General features: G+C 44.0%; 1 protein-coding gene across 1 annotated transcript in view; it reads left to right on the top strand.

Moving 5' to 3' along the window:
* Positions 1-23,056, top strand: part of LOC109907286 (zinc finger protein 704) — a 95,021-nt gene that overhangs the window by 61,306 nt on the left and 10,659 nt on the right. The window contains exons 3-4 of the mRNA XM_031793167.1: positions 15,480-15,583; positions 16,996-17,246. Of these exons, the coding sequence (XP_031649027.1) occupies positions 15,480-15,583; positions 16,996-17,246 (355 nt within the window). The remainder of the gene's footprint in view (positions 1-15,479; positions 15,584-16,995; positions 17,247-23,056) is intronic.

Below are 23,056 nucleotides of genomic sequence, written 5' to 3'. Positions count from 1 at the left end.
TCTCTCTCTGTCTCGACCCCTCTCTCTCTCTCTCTCTCTCTCTCTCTCTCTCTCTCTCTCTCTCTCTCTCTCTCTCTCTCTCTCTCGCCCCCTCTCTCTCTCTGTCTCGACCCCTCTCTCTCTGTCTCGACCCCTGCCTCTCTCTCTGTCTCGACCCCTCTGTCTCGTCCCCTCTGTCTCGACCCCTCTGTCTCGTCCCCTCTGTCTCGACCCCTCTCTCTCTCTCGACCCTCTCTCTCTCTCTCGACCTCTCTCTCTCTCGACCCCTCTCTCTCTCTCTCTCTCTTGTCGTTCGGACCTCCTCTCTCTCAGACCCCTCTCTCATCGACCTCTCTCTCGACCCCTCTCTCTCTCTACCTCTCTCGCTCTCTCTCTCTCTCTCTCAACCCCTCTCTCTCGACCCCTTTACCTCATTCTCTACTTCTCTCTCTCGCCCCCCTGTCTCGACCTCTCTCTCGACCCCTGTCTCTCTCGACCTCTCTCTCGACCCCTCTCTCTCTCGACCCCTGTTTCTCTCTCTCTCTCGACCCCTGGTTCTCTCTCTCTCTCTCTCTCTCTCTCTCATCCCCGTCTCTCTCTCGACCCCTCTCTCTCGACTCTCTCTCTCGACCCCTCTCTTCTCGACCCCTCTCTCTCGAACCTCTCTCTCGAACCCTCCTCTCTCGACCCCTCGCTCTCTCTCTCTCTCTCTCTCTCTCTCTCTCTCTCTCTCTCTCTCCCCCTCTCTCTCGACCCCTTTACCTCTTTCTCTACTTCTCTCTCTCTCCTGACCCTCTACCTCGCTCTACTGTTCTCTCTCTCTCTCGACCCCTCTCTCTCTCTCGAACCCTCTCTCTCTCTACATCTCTCTCTCTCTCTCTACTTCTCTACCTCTCGACCCCTCTTCCTCTCTCTCTCTACCTCTCGACCCCTCTTCTCTCTCTCTCGACCCCTCTTCCTCTCTCTCTCTCTCGACCCCTCTTCCTCCTCTCTCGGACCCTCTACCTCTCTCTACTCCTCTCTCTAACCTCTACCTCTACCTCTCTCTCTCTCTCTCTCTCTCTCTCTCTCTCTCTCTCTCTCTCTCTCTCTCCTCCTCTCTCTCCCCTTTACTTCAATGTAAGGGTTTTATTGGCATGGGAAACATATTTTCATTGCCAAAGCAAGTGAAGTAGTTAATTAACAAAAGTGAAATAAACAATAAAAACATTAACAGTAAACATTACACTCAGAAGTCACAGAAGTTCTACAATAACTTTTCTTGTAGCAACAGGTCACATCTTGCTGCTGTGGTTGCTTACTGTGGTTTTTCACCCAATAGATATGGAAGTTGTTAAAAATTGGGTTTGTTTTCAAATGATTTGTCTATCTGTGTAATCTGAGGGAAATACGTGTCTCTATGTTCATACATTTGGCTGGAGGTTAGGAAGTGCTGCTCAGTTTCCACCTCATCTCTCTTTCTTCCTAGTGTGATCAGGCAGGGGAAGTGTTAAGTCTCTCTTCCTGAGTGTGTGTAATCGCACCACCACCTAGTTGGGCCGCAGCAGCTGAAAGTCTGGTGGGCTGACTTTTTTTCAATGGTTTCTGTTGCCTGGGAAAATAGAAATCTCCCCATTTGTATGTTGGCAACTACTGTATACATCTCTAGAAAGAGTGAGTAAGAGAGAAGAAAATACACATGAAGAAACACACAAATAGAGGGAAACATCTAAGTCAGAGAGAGAGGCATATAGTCACGTCCTATATAGATGTGAACAGAGTAGTCACGGTGGAGGTGTCTGTGTTTGGTCTGCTCTATGACAGGGTCCCAAATGGAACCTTATTCACTATGTAGTGCACTATGTTGGGATGCCTCCTGCCATGTGCAGTATGATTAGTGAGTCAACAAGGAGATCCAGTATTATCACTGACAGCTTAAGTTTCTGTGTGTGTGTGTGTGTGTGTGTGTGTGTGTGTGTGTGTGTGTGTGTGTGTGTGTGTGTGTGTGTGTGTGTGTGTGTGGACAACGTGTGTGTGTGTGTGTGGACAACGTGTGTGTGGACAACGTGTGTGTGTGTGTTTTGCTGCTCAGTGGTCCAAATAGAGAACTGAAAAGGTCATGTTTACGTGTGTGTGCGTGCCTGAGAGCGTGTTCTTAAGTTGTGTGTGTGTGTGACTCCGTTCTCTGTGTTTATGTGTTAGAGATAGAGGAGGGAGGGAGGGAGGATTTGGTCGGCTGCCAGCCACTGTGTGGGATGGTCAGGGCTGCCTCAAACTTCTCCCAGGCTGACCGTCAGTAACCCTCCGGCTCGTGAGACCCCGTACTGTGTGTGTGTGTGTGTGTGAAGCTGAGCGCCTGTGTGCTGCCTGTGCGGAGAGCAGCCCACGCAGTCGACCAACGCCGCTCCACGCACACAGCCACACCGCACGCCTAGGAGCCTCTCAGACCTGCCTGCAGAGACATGGAGTGGGGTTGGAGAGAGGAGGACCAAGAACAAAGACCAGGCTTGTGTTCAGTCAGAATGCTCCTCCACATGTCAACAGAGAGCTGAGATGGAGGCAGTGATTGGCTGCTTGGCTGGGGACGGGAGGCCTGGTTGGCTGCTTGGCTGGGGAGTCCCGGTTGGCTGGGGAGAGGAGGCCCGGTTGACTGTAATATAAGTTGGAAGGTAATGAGTGCATTAATCTTTCCTTACCCGGCCCTGACAGAGGTGGGATAGGCTATCCCAGCACTCTAAGTGTTCTGTAATGGCCTGTGGGTATCTCAGCACACACGCACAGCTCTCGCCCCCTAGTAAAACAGTCATTTGTGCGTTTGCACAGAGGGGAAACCGAATTTCCAATCTCTTGGTCTCTTCTCGCGGAGAAGGAAATACACTGACGATAATGTGTTCATAACCATTTCATGAATCATTTCAGCCTGCAATCATTTCATAGAGAACTATGAAAGGCAAAGGCAAACATTAGGTACATGTAAAGAAACTCAACTATGTGTGTTTCTGTTTTACTGGTAGGGTACTGTCTCTAAATGCAGTAATGAGCTCAGGCCGATTCCGGTGAGAGTTATCTGGCCCAAATGTATCGGGCCGATTGGGCCGATTGTGGCTACTCTCTGGCAGATGATTACACAGGCTGCTTTATGTAATTAACATTTCATTATGTATTTATTTTTCCATATTTTCTCATTGTTTCTGTGATAAAAAACAAAACAATTTAACATTTATTTAAATTTAAAAAATTGAGTCCTGTTTAAGTTGTATTTAGTTATTTTTTTTATCAATTGTATTATTACCCGCAAACTCTACCACCCCTCCACCCACTCTACCACCCCTCCTTTATACATACTATAGACATTTTACAGACACAATCTATTTTACAATAGTTTTTGTTTTTAATTCTGGCCTTCCTCTATTTCTGATGTCCATCCAGTTCTATTAGTAACTGTGCTATTTCACAGAAGTTGTGAACCTGTATACATGTTACAGACCCCGTGTGTTTTACATTGGTCATTTAGTTGTTATTAGTCCTTCAGCTCCATTCATCCCATCCATCTCTTAACACCATCCATTTTCTATTTGCCATATATTTTTCAACTGTGCTGTAATGCTTCACAAAAGTTCTGAACTGTTCTATTCTCATAGTTTATACAGATTGTAAATGAAATAAAACAAATTGCTAAAATAATAATTATATTATTGATCGATTGACTATGACTTTTCAAATCACCCAGTATTGAATCAAATCAAATCAAATCAAATCAAATGTATTTATATAGCCCTTCGTACATCAGCTGATATCTCAAAGTGCTGTACAGAAACCCAGCCTAAAACCCCAAACAGCAAGCAATGCAGGTGTATTGCTATCTTACTTTCCCTTACTTTTTCCCCCTTCCACTTGTCTCTTCCATTTTATGGTAATGCTGCAATTAGTTGGTTGTCATTTTATTTTTTATTTTATTTATGATATATGCCAATTATGTGATGGTCTGACCGCATTCTGTCACCTATCAACACTTTTTTTTTTTATGTTTTACTTTTGGTGCCAGAGAGAATGACATAAGAAAGCAATCAAGACTACTAGCTTGATTAAGCTTCTGTCATGTATATCTCACTAGGTCATGGTATTTACGCCTCCATATATCCACTAATTCCAATGTATCCATGGCATTCATGGTTTCCTTAAGTGCCTGAGGGTGAGAGTTTCTAGTGTGATTTCCTTTAAATCAAATCAAATGTATTTATATAGCCCTTCTTACATCAGCTGATATCTCAAAGTGCTGTACGGAAACCCAGCCTAAAACCCCAAACAGCAAGCAATGCAGGTGTAGAAGCACGGTGGCTAGGAAAAACTCCCTAGAAAGGCCAAAACCTAGAGAGGAACCAGGCTATAAGGGGTGTCCAGTCCTCTTCTGGCTGTGCCGGGTGGAGATTATAACTGTTCATAAATGATCAGCATGGTCAAATAATAATAATCACAGTAGTTGTCGAGGGTGCAGTAAGTCAGCACCTCAGGAGTAAATGTCAGTTGGCTTTTCATAGCCGATCATTAGAAGTATCTCTACCGCTCCTGCTGTCTCTAGAGAGAGCAGGTCTGGGACAGGTAGCACGTCCGGTGAACAGGTCAGGGTTCCATAGCCGCAGGCAGAACAGTTGAAACTGGAGCAGCAGCATGGCCAGGTGGACTGGGGACAGCAAGGAGTCATCATGCCAGAGAGAGCATACTTAAATTCACACAGGACACCGGATAAGACAGGAGAAGTACTCCAGATATAACAAACTGACCCTAGCCCCCCGACACATAAACTACTGCAGCATAAATACTGGAGGCTGAGACAGGAGGGGTCAGGAAACACTGTGGCCCCATCCGATGATACCCCCGGACAGGGCCAAACAGGAAGGATATAATCCCACCCACTTTGCCAAAGCACAGCCCCCACACCACTAGAGGGATATCTTCAACCACCAACTTACCATCCTGAGAAAAGGCTGAGTATAACCCACAAAGATCTCCGCCACGGCACAACCCAAGGGGGAGCGCCAACCCAGACAGGAAGATCACGTCAGTGACTCAACCCACTCAAGTGACGCACCCCTCCTAGGGACGGCATGAAAGAGCACCAGTAAGCCAGTGACTCAGCCCCTGTAATAGGGTTAGAGGCAGAGAATCCCAGTGGAGAGAGGGGAACTGGCCAGGCAGAGACAGCAAGGGCGGTTCGTTGCTCCAGTGCCTTTCCGTTCACCTTCACACTCCTGGGCCAGACTACACTCAATCATATGACCCACTGAAGAGATGAGTCTTCAGTAAAGACTTAAAGGTTGAGACCGAGTCTGCGTCTCTCACATGGGTAGGCAGACCATTCCATAACAATGGAGCTCTATAGGAGAAAGCCCTGCCTCCAGCTGTTTGCTTAGAAATTCTAGGGACAATTAGGAGGCCTGTGTCTTGTGACCGTAGCGTACGTGTAGGTATGTACGGCAGAACCAAATCAGAAAGATAGGTAGGCGCAAGCCCATGTAATGCTTTGTAGGTTAGCCCTTGCCTTAACAGGAAGCCAGTGTAGAGAGGTTAGCACTGGAGTAATATGATCAAATTATTTGGTTCTAGTCAGGATTCTAAGCAGCCGTGTTTAGCACTAACTGATGTTAATTTAGTGCTTTATCTGCGTAGCCGGAAAGTAGAGCATTGCAGTAGTCTAATCTAGAAGTAACAAAAGCATGGATTAATTTTTGGACAGAAAGTTTCTGATTTATGCAATGTTACGTAGATGGAAAAAAGCTGTCCTTGAAACAGTCTTGATATGTTCGTCAAAAGAGAGATCAGGGTCCAGAGTAACGCTGAGGTCCTTCACAGTTTTATTTGAGACGGCAGGGTAGACTAGTGGTTAGAGCGTTGGACTAGTAACCGGAAGGTTGCAAGTTCAAACCCCCGAGTTGACAAGGTACAAATCTGTCGTTCTGCCCCTGAACAGGCAGTTAACCCACTGTTCCTAGGCCGTCATTGAAAATAAGAATTTGTTATTAACTGACTTGCCTAGTAAAATAAAGGTAAAATTAAATAAAACATTAAATGAGACGACTGTACAACCATCAAGATTAAATGTCAGATTCAACAGAAGATCTCTTTGTTTCTTGGGACCTAGAACAAGCATCTCTGTTTTGTCCGAGTTTAAAAGTAAAAGTTTGCAGCCATCCACTTCCTTATGTCTGATACACAGGCTTCTAGCGAGGGCCATTTTGGTGCTTTACCATGTTTCATTGAAATGTACAGCTGTGTGTCAGCCGCATAGCAGTGAAAGTTAACATTGTTTTCGAATGACATCCCAAAGAGGTTAAATATATAGTGAAAACAATAGTGGTACTAAAATGGAACCTTGAGGAACATCAACATTTACAGTTGATTTGTCAGAGGACAAACCATCTACAGAGACAAACTGATATCTTTCTGACAGATAAGCTCTAAACCAGGCCAGATCATGTCCGTGTAGACCAATTTGGGTTTCCAATCTCTCCAAAAGAATGTGGTGATCGATGGTATCAAAAGCAGCACTAAGGTCTAGGAGCATGAGGACAGATGCAGAGCCTCGATCTGATGCCATTAAAAGGTAATTTACCACCTTCACAAGTGCCGTCTCAGTGCTATGATGGGGTCTAAAACCAGACTGAAGCATTTCGTATACATTGTTTGTCTTCAGGAAGGCAGTGAGTTGCTGCGCAACAGCTTTTTCTAAAAGTTTTGAGAGGAATGGGAGATTCGATATAGGCCGATTAGTTGTTTTATATTTTCTGGGTCAAGGTTTGGCTTTTTCAGGAGAGGCTTTATTACAGCAACCTTTAGTGAGTTTGGTACACATCCGGTGGATAGAGAGACGTTTATTATGTTCAGCATAGGAGGGCCAAGCACAGGAAGCAGCTCTTTCAGTAGTTTAGTTGGAATAGGGTCCAGTATGCAGCTTGAAGGTTTAGAGGCCATGATTATTTCCATCATTGTGTCAAGAGATATAGTACAAAGTATAAAACACTTGAGTGTCTCTCTTTTATTTTCCTCAATTAAGTTGGAAAAATAGGATGATGGAGCAGCAGTGAGGGCTCTTCAATACTGCACGGTGCTGTCTTTCTAAGCTAGTCGGAAGACTTCCAGTTTGGTGTGGCGCCATTTCCGTTCCAATTTTCTGGAAGCTTGCTTCAGAGCTCGGGTATTTTCTGTATACCAGGGAGCTAGTTTCTTATGAGAAATGTTTTTAGGTGTGCAACTGCTTCTAGGGTATTGCGCAAGGTTAAATTGAGTTCCTCAGTTAGGTGGTTAACTGATTTTTGTCCTCTGACGTCCTTGGATAGGCAGAGGGAGTCTGGAAGGGCATCAAGGAATATTTGTGTTGTCTAAGAATTTATTGCACAACTTTTGATGCTCCTTGGTTGGGGTCTGAGGAGATTATTTGTTGCGATTGCAAACGTAATAAAATGGTGGTCCGATTAGTCCAGGATTATGAGGAAAAACATTAAGATCCACAACATTTATTCCATGGGACAAAACTAGGTCCAGAGTATGACTGTGACAGTGAGTAGGTCCAGAGACACGTTGGACAAAACCCACTGAGTCGATGATGGCTCTGAAAGCCTTTTGGAGTGGGTCTGTGGACTTTACCACGTGAATATTAAAGTCACCAAAAATTAGAATATTATCTGCTATGACTACAATGTCCGATAGGAATTCAGGGAACTCAGTGAGGAACGCTGTATATGGCCCAGGAGGCCTGTAAACAGTAGCTATAAAAAGTGATTTGAGTAGCTTGCATAGATTTCATGACTAGAAGCTCAAAAGACGAAAACTGCATTTTTTTTCTGTAAATTGAAATTTGCTATCGTAAATATTAGCAACACCTCCGTCTTTGCGGGATGCACGGGATGCTCCTCCTTTACGGTCCATAGATGTATTTAAAACCGTTTTAAAATCTCCCACCATAATAATATAGTCTAGTGTTGCTTGTAGAGTTGATCAAATCTTATATATAATTTCAAAGAAGTTTGGATCATCATAATTTGGTATTTTAGTATTTTGATACTTTGTGCAAGGCAATTGATAAGCATTAAAAACTGGATGGAGCCGCCTGAGTGGTGCAGCAGTCTAAGACACTGCATCGCAGTACAAACTGTGTTGCTACAGATTCTACTTTGATACCCATGCCAGCGGGTCAGACGCATGCACACCGACACAGTCACCAGGTGTACGCTGTTTCCTCCAACGGACATTTTTTTGGGGTGGATGGGTATAATTTGTATGCATTAAATGTATAATAGTAATATTTAAAATGACTAAATCGGGTCATTTTGTATACATTTATTTAAATTTGCATCGGGCCACTTCTGGGCCGATTCCTTATTGCTAGTTGGGAAACCAGTCTAATATGAATGAATGGCAGAGTCATAATCCTTTATACTGATGCAGGAAAAAGTAAGACGTGATGTATCAGACATTGTGCAATGGAATTATTGTCAACCTAAATGGCATGTATTCAGACTTTTTCCACATTTTGTTACGCTACAGCCTTATTCTAAAATGGATCCAATAATCCCCCCCTAATCAATCTACACACAACACCCCATAATGACAAAGCAAAAAAAGGGTTTTTTGTTGTTGTATGTATTAAAATGTAAAACTGAAATGACATTTACAGAAGTATTCAGGCCCTTTACTCTGTACTTTGTTGAAGCACCTTTGGCAGTGATTACAGCCTCAAGTCTTCTTTGGTATGACGCTACAAGCTTGGCACGCCTGTATTTTAGGAGTTTCTCCAATTCTTCTCTGCTGATCCTCTTAAGCTCTGTCAGGTTGGATTGGGAGCGTTGCTGCACAGCTATTTTCAGGTCTCTCCAGAGATGTTCGGGTTCAAGTCCTGGCTCTGACTGAGCCACTCAAGTACATTCAGAGATTGTCCCGAAGCCACTCTTGCGTTGTCTTGGCTGTGTGCTTAGGGTTGTTGTCCTGTTGGAAGGTGAACCTTTGCCCCAGTCTGAGGTCCTGGGCATTCTGCAGCTCCCAGTCTCTCTGCTGCTGAAAAACCTTCTCCCAGCATGATGCTACCATCAGAATCTTGTTTCTCATTGTCTGAGAGTCCTTTAGGTGCCTTTTGGCAAACTCCAAGCGGGCTGTTATGTGCCTTTTCACTGAAGAGTGGCCTCCGTCTGGCCACTCTACCATAAATTTAGGGCCCTATGAAATCCATTTGATTTTTTTCCTCATTCAGTTTTTTTTCTTAATTCTGAATTCAAATTTCATCATCAGAAAGCGTGTCTAATAATGTGAATGAATAAAACATCAACAATTTAATAAGATAAGAGTATACAAGGAGTACATTTGTAATGATGCAACACAATATTGCACTATTTTTTATCATGGCAAGTGCTTCAATACGGAGTTCTACTAAGTGTTTCATTATTAAAAAGTAATGCAAGAATAAAGGGAACAATGCAACAAGCAATAGGCAAAACCTATTGTTATACTTATCTAAAAAACAACTAAATTTTGCATTCAATGTTTTTTGTAAAATAAAGTGCTTCACATAAGTGTTTCATTATAAATGGAGAAAAAAGATTAATGCTAGAATCTAGGCAACAATGCAGCAATAGGCAAAACCTTTGGAACTACCTTATGAGCTCCTATGTTTGTCCATTGTAAGTTTTCCATCTATGACAGACATCTCTATTGAAGTACATGATTGTCAGCCTCTTTGTGTTGAGCTCGGTGAGTGTCTCTCGCTTGTCTGTGAGCAGAGTCTTATTTTTGCTCAAACTCCTCTCACAGTCGACTGAGCTGACTGGGAAGTAGATGTAGGGCACTGCCACTTCTGCAACTCTTGGGAATCTCACACTCAGGCCCCTCCAGTAATCAGAAAGCTCCAAAGCAGGTGAGGGCTCCCTGGACACACAGTGGTGATAGGCAATCCATTCTTCACTCAGCTCTGTTGATGGGCTTGCCATGGGTTTCAGTTGTGTGTATGCTTCAATCTGCTTTCCCATGCTGGAGTCTGCCTCGGATCGAACTCCCTAGCCAGCCTGTAGATCTCTCTGGCTGGATGTGTGTCCCAGTGCTTTGAGAACTTTGTGAAGGCCAAGTGGAATGCATCATGGAGATGGTCAAGCACTTCCCTCCTCTCTCCAATCCCCATCCTTCTCAATAGCTCATCTGTCTTGGCACCATACCCACATGTTTTTGCCATTCCATTCACCAGGTAAGAGCCCAGATCCTACATGACATTGTATGCAGACACTGCTGTGGGACAGTGTGTTCCTTCTAGGATTGACAGAGCTGTCATCCATTTGGAGCAGCCCTCTTAGATGGTGATTTTAACAGTGAGGGCCTGCACCTTCTCTTCTGTTTCCAGCTGGATGAGGAGGTATGTGACTGCCTGGGATAATGACTTTTCTGCCAACAAAAACACTCTGTACAGATGAACATGCTCTGCATGGCACTGCCTCAAACCAGCTATTCCATCTAGAGCTCACTGCTTCAGGAGGAGCCTTGTCCTGCACAAACTCCTTCATAATGAGGAAGCTCACCCATCTTCTCTTTCTGGCAGGCTTTTTGAAGAAGACCTCTCATCCATGTCACAAGTGATGCAACTTCAGAGAAGTATTTGTAGTGCTGTCAGGTCTCACACACCAGATTGACATGGCAGAGACCGGTTACATGGACACTGTTGGGCATCACTCATTTCAGAACCTCCTTGTATGCCTTCAGGCAGTAAGGAGGCATTGTCGGTGACCACTGCCCAGGCATCGTTCAGGTTCAGATCGTTGCTGTGGAGGGAGGCTAGTATAGCTTGGGAAAACGTTGAGGAGTTGCATTTGTCTATGAAAATGACATCCACCAGGAAGTACTGGTTTTCAACACCTGCAATGAAAGATAACCAAAATAAGTGTTATTTAAATTTCAAGTGTAAACACAATATAGATACAGCGATAGTTACCTAATTGAAGAGGCAGACAGCTGCTGACATTATGCATCGCTATATTTCACCACGATAGCTCGTCATTTGGAATATCACAATTTGCATGCGGACAATTCAAATTGCAGAATGTAAATGTAGGCTATGTTAATACGCTGTTAAGTTAACTCACCAATGACCGACCATGTTTAGAACGCTGAAATCCCCTGGATCTGTTGTCTTGTCAACAACCACCGCAAACTTCTTCCCACGGATCCTCTGTAGAAGGGCAGTCATATGTTGGTCAAACACACTGGGCAGGTGAGTTTGACAGAGACTGCTCTCATTTTCGGGCAACGCTCCTCCCTGTTTGCAATGCTTCACTAGAAACGGCCTTGGCTTTCTTAGCTTTTCAAAGGGGATATCAGACTCGGCACACACAGCCACAAAATCCTGAATAAATTCTCGTCTTGAATCTGCTGATGCACTAGTAATGGTCGTTTGAAGAGGCATGTTCTGGCTAACACGGTGCTTTTCCTTGTTCTTCACATGGACTTTAGACTTTAAGTGGTCATCACACACTTATTTTTACGGGTCCAATCAATAGTATATTGACATAATTTTCAAAACAGCTTATCGCCTGACTCGATGGTTCTTTGAGCTTATCGCCTGACTCGATGGTTCGTTGAGCTTATCGCCTGACTCGATGGTTCGTTGAGCTTATCGCCTGACTCGATGGTTTGTTGAGCTTATCGCCTGACTCGATGGTTCGTTGAGCTTATCGCCTGACTCGATGGTTCGTTGAGCTTATCGCCTTACTCAATGGTTCTTTGGGTATTGCTCTGCTCTGAATTTAGGGGTTAGGGTCAACTTTTTTTGTTTTTTTGACGACTTGGGCATCTCAGACGGCCTCTTCGACGACTTGGCCTCTTCGAACGTGATTCTCAAAGTGACAGCCAAGTTGTGAGGTGACGTAAGAGTCCCACGCACGACTGACCCCCCGGAAAATGGAATTAATTCTCTAGGCCTACTCGTCTGTAATTTTACAATTATGAAATCATTTAGGTTACTACAATAATTTAAAAAAATTCAGCAAAAATATGGAAAATTCTGCAATATTCCACGTTTTCCAGTTGATTCCATTTTTATTACCAAATTCTGCGATCCCGTCTGCGTTTTCCGCATCGCAGATATCATAGGGCCCTATAAATTGGTGTAGTGCTGCAGAGTCTTTCTGGAAGGTTCTCCCATCTCCACAGAGGAATGAACTCTGGGAGGTCTGTCAGAGTGACAATTGGGTTCTTGGTCATCTCCCTGACAAAGGCCCTTCTCCCCCAATTGCTCAGTTTGGCCAGGCGACCAGCTCTAGGAAGAGTCTTGGTGGTTCCAAACTTCTTCTATTTAAGAATGATGGAGGCCAGTGTGATCTTGAAAATTTTTTGGTACCTTTCCCCAAATCTGTGCTTCAACACAATCCTTTCTCTGAGCTCTATGTACAATTCCTTTGACGTCATTGCTTGGTTTTTGCTCTGACATTGCTTGGTTTTTACACTTCCAACTGTGGGACCTTTTATATAGACAGGTGTGTGCCTTTCCAAATCATGTCTAATCAATTGAATTTACCACAGGTGGACTCAAATCAATTTGTAGGAACATCTCAAGGATGATCAATGGAAACAGGATGCACCTGAGCTGAATTTCCAGTCTCATAGCAAAGGGTCTGAATACTGTAAATAAGGTATTTCTGTTTTATTACATTTGCAAACATTTCTAAAAACCTGTTTTCGCCTTGACGTAATGGGGTATTGTGTGCAGATTGAGATTTTTTTTTAAAATACATTTTAAATAAGGCTGTAACAGTGCATCAGACTATAATGCACAAACACGCATGTACACACGCACACGCAGACAGTGACACGCAAAAACACACCTGCTAAACACACTAACTCAAATGAAAGGAGGAAAGATCTGATGTGGAAGTCACACAGAAAATGTAATGAAAAAACAGAATGCTCTCGCTCTCTTATTATCCACAACCCCTGTGAGATGAAGGCATGGCCTTTGTCTGGAATGCATCTCTTCCGTGTGTGGTGGGAGGTTAGTCTTAATGTCCTTCATGTCATTGCCCCATGTCATTCATAGATCTGTGCTGTATGTGTGCGTGTGTGGACAGACGATAGAAGTATCATCCGAGTAGATAAGAGGGGGAGAGAGATTGGAAGGTGTTTAGCTTTTCGCAGGAGGTGTCTGATTTATAGTCAATTATTCAAGAGGAAATGAGCGTCATAGGACAGCGACTGTAATTAAAGATGAGCTGCCCCGCTCTACGCCCACATCAAAGAGACTGGGGAGCCCCCTCTAACCCTCCGCTGGAGCCCCAAATACCCCTCCTCTGTGGCCCCCTGCTCTCCTCTCCCTGTTTTACACCCAGCTCAAAACAGAGTTGAGTGGTAGGAGAGAGAGCAAAACAGAGTTCATTTTCAGAGGTGAGAGGGAGGTTGTGTGTAGCAATAGGAAGGAGGGCTCTCACTAGGCAGAGTTTGGGGGGAATTCCCGGCAGATAGTTCAATTGGCTTCATTATTTTTGAGTAATGGTTTTCGATGACACGGAGAATAAAGTTTCCAGATATGAATGAATGAGTGTGTGTGTGTGTGTGTGTGTGACACATTATACCTGGAATGTCTGTACTTATGTTCCATGTCAAACTCCCCACGTCACGTCTTATCTAAAGAGAGAAACGGTTGTTTGTTCTGAATCAAAACCTCTCGTTTAATTGTCATTGGTTAGTTAAGTTAGCTGAACTACAACAACAGTACGTGGTCTGTGTTTTAGAAGATAACTTGTCATTAGTTATACAAGCAAATGTTCATGAGTTCGCAGAACTATTACAGTACGCGTCGTGAGTCAGTGTTCAAATGGTCTTAGCCAAACTCATTTTAGACATGCAGGAAGAGACTCGTGTTAATGTAAGACATGTTGTTTTCTGATGCGGTACATCTGAGGAGATGGCTAGTGTGTCCACTGTACAGTACGGAGCTAGTTATGTCCCATCAAACTTCATCTTTTATTTCTGTCTGTTTGGGATTCCTGTGGTTCTCGATAGTCTTTTATCACCTGCTAATAACCTGTTGCTAAAGAATGAAAGAGCCTGAAACAATTCCATCAAACAGGACAATCGCCAAGGAAACATGTTGCGCTAAATCGTCTGTAACACAATGGATTATTATTCTTACACCCAAGGTGAAACACCTGGTGGTGTTCCAGAAACACCTGGTGGTGTTCCAGAAACACCTGGTGGTGTTATAGAAACACCTGGTGGTGTTATAGAAACACCTGGTGGTGTTATAGAAACACCTGGTGGTGTTCCAGAAACACCTGGTGGTGTTATAGAAACACCTGGTGGTGTTCCAGAAACACCTGGTGGTGTTATAGAAACACCTAATGGTGTTCCAGAAACACCTAGTGGTGTTCCAGAAACACCTAGTGGTGTTCCAGAAACTGGAAACATCCCGGGCTGGGACAGGGAACAGGGCAAGGAGGGTGCTGGCTGTCGAGTGGTTCCTCAATGGAACCATTAAAGACAAAGGCACAGATGTCTGGTGAGTGGGAAGGAGGGTAGGTATTGGTTTCTCTCTCTCTCTCCTTTTCACTCAGATTGCCTTTCTCCCACCACCCCGCCAACGCTACTAAGCCATTTGTCTTCTAGAGTTTGGACAGTCAGTCAACCACAAGAAAGTTGTTAGCACATCTGTCTGTCTGGTGGAACAGTGTAAGTTCAACAGATGTCATCAGACTGTAGACAGACTGCTTCTCTCTGGCTGATGGCCATCTCTCCCATTTACCCCCTGCCCCCCAACCAAACCCCAGGGGTAGACCTAACCCTGTGTCTGCTAATGAGGGGCAGTGGGGTGGAGTACAGGCTGTTATAAACCCTGTGATATCCCCCCCCCCCTGCCAGTTTAGCAGGGCAGGCAGACTGCTTGGTGGCATTATCTACGTACACACACACACACACACACACACACCAAGGTGACCAGAAAATGTGGGGGGGTGGGGGGGGGTTCTGGGTAAAGTTAATCAGTGATTTATATGTAATCCATGAATGACATCATATTAATTTCATCAGAACAATGATTTAGGTAATTCTTCTCTATCAACCTCCCTGCTCTCTAGAATAGTAATTTGTGTGTGTGCGTGTGTGTGTGTCGGGAGTACAGCGGGGTGGATTAAGAGATGAATCCATTGCGTTGGTGAATTCACGCCAATTAAGAGACGCATGGCGATGTTTACATTCAGCATCTCTGTTATTTGTCAGAGACACGGCGCTGGTCACATCAAAGTAGAACAAAGAGGCTGCCGGATCATATTAATGAGCTAACCAATATATCACGGTCTCACAGGGGGAGTTGACGAATGGTTTTGAGGCATGCCCAGTGAATCTGAAATGGCACTATATTGCTGTGCCATATTACCAATGTAGGCTACGTGCTTTGGGTCAGAGCTGTATATGATGTCATTTCGGATACAGCCACATTATCTGTTTGTTATTGTTGTTGTCTTTTCATGCACAGTAATATTCTCTGTTTGTTGTTTTAACAGGAAGTCAGAGGAGGAAGTGGACATGGACAAGGTGACAGCTGCCATGGTTCTGACCAGCCTGTCCAGCAGTCCACTGGTCAGGAGCCCCCCAGTTAAAGTCAGCGGTGAGTCGACCAAACCTGGTTTTATATCATTTATTATTGTATCCTCTTTTTATACTGGTGATCCCATTAAGGTGGCAGGGTAGCCTAGTGGTTCGAGCGTTGGGCCAGTAACCGAAAGGTTGCTAGATCGAATCCCTGAGCTGACAAGGTAAAAATCTGTCGTTTTGCCCGTGAACAAGTCAGTTAACCCACTGTTCCTAGGCCGTCATTGTAAATAAGAATTTGTTCTTAACTGACTTAAGATTCTCTTTAACCACTGAGTTTTGTCCCAAGACGGCAACAATCAAACATTTGATCAAACAAACATTTGCGGAGGTGATCATGATAGCTAGCGTCTGTACGTGTCGTTTTGCGTGCTCTGAACGAACTGACAAAGGAAGTTGTTTTTGGGTGAACCATTTACTGTTTCATATACATATCCCCTTGCTGAGGTCACGTCATGATGAGGACATGGTGAGACTAGTGCAGCTGTAGAGATGCATACTGTATGTATCTCCTGAGTGCAGCTCTCCCACCAGGTAAAGATGAATGCTGTCTTTGATCTCTCTGCTCCGTCTCCACCTTCAGATTGAATTAGAAGTGCTGAGTGGTTTGTCACGGTGATATCTAAAGGAGAGTTTCTCTTCATCTGCTGTAATGTACATTATATCAATCGCAAGACGTCTCAACTAAGTCCCTGGAGTGAAGCAACTGTAAATGAGGTCTTGTTTGTTGTGCCACTCAAAATTGCACTCTTTCGACGCTGGCCTCCACACCATCCATCCCACCAGCTTCTGCTCCATGGGAGATGGGGCTTTTAGCAGTGCAGCCCCTGAACTCTGGAACTCCATCCCTCTCCATGTCAGAACCTCACAATCCATACACACTTCCAATAACACATTCACACCGGATGATCTGTTGTCTTAGCTTTGACCCCCCCATCGAGTTCACCTCCCTAATACGTCTGTTATCATGTTTAGTGTGTTCTCTGGTTAGCCTTCCATAATGTTTAGTGTGTTCTCTGGTTAGCCTTCCATAATGTTTAGTGTGTTCTCTGGTTAGCCTTCCATAATGTTTAGTGTGTTCTCTGGTTAGCCTTCCATAATGTTTAGTGTGTTCTCTGGTCTCTCTCTCTCTCTCTCTCTCTCTCTTTCTTTCTTTCTTTCTTTCTTTCTTTCTTTCTTTCTTTCTTTCTTTCTTTCTTTCTTTCTTTCTTTCTTTCTTTCTTTCTTTCTTTCTTTCTTTCTTTCTTTCTTTCTTTCTTTCTTTCTTTCTTTCTTTCTTTCTTTCTTTCTTTCTTTCTTTCTTTCTTTCTTTCTTTCTTTCTTTCTTTCTTTCTTTCTTTCTTTCTTTCTTTCTTTCTTTCTTTCTTTCTTTCTTTCTTTCTTTCTTTCTTTCTTTCTTTCTTTCTTTCTTTCTTTCTTTCCCCCCAGAGGGTCTGAATGGCTCGTGGAAGGAGAGTGGTGGGGGCTTCACCCCCTCCAGTTACAGCAGTAGTGGCTATTGGAGCTGGAGTGGCCCTAGTGACCAGTCCAACCCGTCCACCCCCTCCCCACCGCTATCTGCAGACAGCTTCAAGCCCTTCCGCATGTCCAGCGTCAACGGCCCGCCCCCCGACGACGCCATCGACGAACAGGATGGCAGCAGCCTGCTCTTCGACGAGCCAATCCCACGCAAGCGCAAGGTGAATAGTCCGATTTCATTTCACCATCTAAAAATACAATTCTAGCCACACAAGTGGATACACTCGATAACCCGTAGGATAACCCATAGGATAACCCGAAAACAGTTAACAAAGTGCTATTTTGGTCCTCTGAGGACCACACAGAACCAACACTTGATTAGATCAATGTTTCAAACACTTCTGACTGTTGTACATTTTGAATTGGTAGTAGGTTGATTTAAGAAGGGGTTGTACTGCGGTATCAGTGATCTTGACAAGACAGAGGATGTCCCAAAAGAAGGGAGTTTCTGCTAGCTACTGTAATACCTCCTTCTTGAACTCCGTGACATTGGGAGATGACAAGCTGACTGAGGTAGAATTTGGGACACGGGGTAAAAGTGACAGACTGATCCAGCAGCATGTTATGTTATGGACCCAGCAGCATGTTATGTTATGGACCCAGCAGCATGTTATGGACCCAGCAGCATGTTATGTTATGGACCCAGCAGCATGTTATGGACCCAGCAGCATGTTATGTTATGGACCCAGCAGCATGTTATGGACCCAGCAGCATGTTATGTTATGGACCCAGCAGCATGTTATATTATGGACCCAGCAGCATGTTATGTTATGGACCCAGCAGCATGTTATGTTATGGACCCAGCAGCATGTTATGGACCCAGCAGCCTGTTATGGACCCAGCAGCATGTTATGTTATGGACCCAGCAGCATGTTATGTTATGGACCCAGCAGCATGTTATGTTATGGACCCAGCAGCATGTTATGGACCCAGCAGCATGTTATGTTATGGACCCAGCAGCATGTTATATTATGGACCCAGCAGCATGTTATGTTATGGACCCAGCAGCATGTTATGTTATGGACCCAGCAGCATGTTATGGACCCAGCAGCATGTTATGTTATGGACCCAGCAGCATGTTAAGGACCCAGCAGCATGTTATGTTATGGACCCAGCAGCATGTTATGGCCACTTAGAGTAGCCGAACGCTCCCGCTTCCACTCTCCTTTATTTACTCCGTTGACGGCCACCATTTTGTCACTCTCCTCATTTACGTGAATTAATGACAGAATATTCCCTCCTTTATTTCTCTCCCTCTTTCTTTGTCTCTCATTCTTATCAGGGGAGCAGAATTCTTGGATGCTGAAGCTCTGTTGTCTAGCTGTCCATTCCCAGACTATATTGACACACACACACACACACACACACACACACACACACACACACACACACACACACACACACACACACACACCTCCCGCCCTGCGACTCCAGGCATTTATCCTGCTTAATTACTTTACAGCCACACATGGGCCCATCTAACATTGAAATGAATGATTTTAATATCTTCACTGGCAAACATGAAGATTGTCCCTCCGTCTCCTCCTTCTTTAGAATCAGTATCCAATTAAGAGATGAGCGGTGCCGTGCGTCTCATCAGATCAATAGGATAGCTCTGGTGAGAGACGCACAGCACCCCTCATCTCTTAATTGGATACTGATTCTAAAGAATGAGAGGATGGAGAGCGAGAGAGAGATGGGGGGGGGTGGTGGAAAGAAAGTTAGAGGGGGTGTGCTGAGAGATGGAGACAGACACAAAGAGAATGAGAAAGAGGTAGATGGAGACAGGAGGAGTCTAAATCAGAGTATAGTTTGATTTGAGGACAGCCATGCAACAGTGCAATAAAATATATTCAGATTTGATTTTAAAGGAGTATTCTGTAAAAGAGTCTGCTGATATCTTTTAATTTAAGACTAGTCTATTCTATTACATTATTGGCTATATGTTGTCATTAACAATGAACTGTTCTCAGCTTGAAGAAAACCATCCACCACAGGAACTCTCCCTCTCCTGGAGGGGCACAGGACATGTCTGTCTGGTGTCTCCCTGTGTTATGTTCCTCTTTCAACTTCTAACTCCAGTTCTCCATATTGGCTTCAGACACAAGTCTAGTTTTCATTGTTCCCCATATTTTCAGAAAACTTCCCCCAGGTTACATGTGAAATAATCACCCATGACAACTGGAGCCAAGTGTTGCTCTTCTTGTCCTCCTCTGAGTCAAACACAATGCTGCTCGTTCACCAGCTCTCTTTTAATTAACTGTGTGCTGCTGGAATGTGGAACTGCACAGGGGTTTTGTTACTGAAGGACCAACACACACACACACACACACACACACACACACACACACACACAAGCAGGAGATGATGACGAGTGTATTATTTAGCATCAGGAAGAAAAAATGTAAAACATCTTCTGTTGTAAATTAAATGAATGTCCTGAACAATGGCCAAATAGACGGCCACCTGACACCCATCATAAAGATCTATGACAAGGGATCAGAGCATTAAGACACGTCTATCCTCATCAGGCGCAACTGCTTTCAACTGGAGGCATACACCCGCGCGCACACACACACGCAGACCTCCTTCTTCGCTCTCCTCTCACCACCCTCCTCAGACTGAATGGGGCAGACAGGTGGGAGTCCCTGGCCACATGTTAGTTTGACTAATGGCAGAGCTCTGTTTCTAGGTAAGAGGTACATTGACACAAAACCCACACACATTCACACATACAGCGACAACACAAACACATACACACAACATGCTCGCACACACTTTTAAATCATTTGCTGCTGCTACTCTGTTCTTTATTTGACTTGTATTATCTATCCTGAAGCCTAGTCACTTTACCCTGCCTTCATGTACATATCTACCTCAAATACCTTATTATCTATTCTGAAGCCTAGTCACTTTACCCTGCCTTCATGTACATATCTATCTCAAATACCTTATTATCTATCCTGAAGCCTAGTCACTTTACCCTGCCTTCATGTACATATCTATCTCAAATACCTTATTATCTATCCTGAAGCCTAGTCACTTTACCCTGCCTTCATGTACATATCTATCTCAAATACCTTATTATCTATCCTGAAGCCTAGTCACTTTACCCTGCCTTCATGTACATATCTATCTCAAATACCTTATTATCTATCCTGAAGCCTAGTCACTTTACCCTGCCTTCATGTACATATCTATCTCAAATACCTCGCATCCCTCCAAGTATTTAGTCAAATCAAATCAAATCAAATGTTATTTGTTACATACACATGGTTAGCAGATGTTAATGCGAGTGTAGCGAAATGCTTGTGCTTCTAGTTCCGACAATGCAGTAATAACCAACAAGTAATCTAGCTAACAATTCCAAAACTACTACCTTATAGACACAAGTGTAAGGGGATAAAGAATATGTACATAAAGATATATGAATGAGTGATGGTACAGAGCGGCATAGGCAAGATACAGTAGATGGTATTGAGTTAACACCATAGTATATACATATGAGATGAGTATGTAAACAAAGTGGCATAGGTAAAGTGGCTAGTGATACATGTATTACATAAAGATGCAGTAGATGATATAGAGTACAGTATATACAGTGCCTTGCGAAAGTATTCGGCCCCCTTGAACTTTGCGACCTTTTGCCACATTTCAGGCTTCAAACATAAAGATATAAAACTGTATTTTTTGTGAAGAATCAACAATAAGTGGGACACAATCATGAAGTGGAATGACATTTATTGGATATTTCAAACTTTTTTAACTAATCAAAAACGGAAAAATTGGGCGTGCAAAATTATTCAGCCCCTTTACTTTCAGTGCAGCAAACTCTCTCCAGAAGTTCAGTGAGGATCTCTGAATGATCCAATGTTGACCTAAATGACTAATGATGATAAATACAATCCACCTGTGTGTAATCAAGTCTCCGTATAAATGCACCTGCACTGTGATAGTCTCAGAGGTCCGTTAAAAGCGCAGAGAGCATCATGAAGAACAAGGAACACACCAGGCAGGTCCAAGATACAAGTTTAAAGCCGGATTTGGATACAAAAAGATTTCCCAAGCTTTAAACATCCCAAGGAGTACTGTGCAAGCGATAATATTGAAATGGAGGGAGTATCAGACCACTGCAAATCTACCAAGACCTGGTCGTCCCTCTAAACTTTCAGCTCATACAAGGAGAAGACTGATCAGAGATGCAGCCAAGAGGCCCATGATCACTCTGGATGAACTGCAGAGATCTACAGCTGAGGTGGGAGACTCTGTCCATAGGACAACAATCAGATGTATATTGCACAAATCTGGCCTTTATGGAAGAGTGGCAAGAAGAAAGCCATTTCTTAAAGATATCCATAAAAAGTGTTGTTTAAAGTTTGCCACAAGCCACCTGGGAGACACACCAAACATGTGGAAGAAGGTGCTCTGGTCAGATGAAACCAAAATTGAACTTTTTGGCAACAATGCAAAACGTTATGTTTGGCGTAAAAGCAACACAGCTCATCACCCTGAACACAACATCCCCACTGTCAAACATGGTGGTGGCAGCATCATGGTTTGGGCCTGCTTTTCTTCAGCAGGGACAGGGAAGATGGTTAAAATTGATGGGAAGATGGATGGAGCCAAATACAGGACCATTCTGGAAGAAAACCTGATGGAGTCTGCAAAAGACCTGAGACTGGGATGGAGATTTGTCTTCCAACAAGACAATGATCCAAAACATAAAGCAAAATCTACAATGGAATGGTTCAAAAATAAACATATCCAGGTGTTAGAATGGCCAAGTCAAAGTCCAGACCTGAATCCAATCGAGAATCTGTGGAAAGAACTGAAAACTGCTGTTCACAAATGCTCTCCATCCAACCTCACTGAGCTCGAGCTGTTTTGCAAGGAGGAATGGGAAAAAATGTCAGTCTCTCGATGTGCAAAACTGACAGAGACATACCCCAAGCGACTTACAGCTGTAATCGCAGCAAAAGGTGTGGCGCTACAAAGTATTAACTTAAGCTGAATAATTTTGCACGCCCAATTTTTCAGTTTTTGATTTGTTAAAAAAGTTTGAAATATCCAATAAATGTCGTTCCACTTCATGATTGTGTCCCACTTGTTGTTGATTCTTCACAAAAAAATACAGTTTTATATCTTTATGTTTGAAGCCTGAAATGTGGCAAAAGGTCGCAAAGTTCAGGGGGGCCGAATACTTTCGCAAGGCACTGTACATATACATATGAGATGAATAATGTAGGGTATGTAAACATTATATTAGGTAGCATTGTTTAAAGTGGCTAGTGATATATTTTACATCAATTCCCATTATTAAAGTGGCTGGAGTTGAGTCAGTGTGTTGGCAGCAGCCACTCAATGTTAGTGGTGGCTGTTTAACAGTCTGATGGCCTTGAGATAGAAGCTGTTTTTCAGTCTCTCGGTCCCAGCTTTGATGCATCTGTACTGACCTCGCCTTCTGGATGATAGCAGTGGCTCAGGTGGTTGTTGTCCTTGATGATCTTTATGGCCTTCCTGTGACATCGGGTGGTGTAGGTGTCCTGGAGGGCAGGTAGTTTGCCCCCGGTGATGCGTTGTGCAGACCTCACTACCCTCTGGAGAGCCTTACGGTTGTGGGCGGAGCAGTTGCCGTACCAGGCGGTGATATAGCCCGACAGGATGCTCTCGCTTATGCATCTGTAGAAGTTTGTGAGTGCTTTTGGTGACAAGCCAAATTTCTTCAGCCTCCTGAGGTTGAAGAGGCGCTGCTGCGCCTTCTTCACGATGCTGTCTGTGTGGGTGGACCAATTCAGTTTGTCTGTGATGTGTACGCCGAGGAACTTAAAACTTACTACCCTCTCCACTACTGTTCCATCGATGTGGATATGGGGATGTTCCCTCTGCTGTTTCCTGAAGTCCACAATCATCTCCTTAGTTTTGTTGACGTTGAGTGTGAGGTTATTTTCCTGACACCACACTCCGAGGGCCC

Source organism: Oncorhynchus kisutch, linkage group LG17 (assembly GCF_002021735.2).
Source record: "Oncorhynchus kisutch isolate 150728-3 linkage group LG17, Okis_V2, whole genome shotgun sequence".
Taxonomy (NCBI): domain Eukaryota; kingdom Metazoa; phylum Chordata; class Actinopteri; order Salmoniformes; family Salmonidae; genus Oncorhynchus; species Oncorhynchus kisutch.
This window is presented reverse-complemented; position numbering and strand designations above follow the sequence as displayed.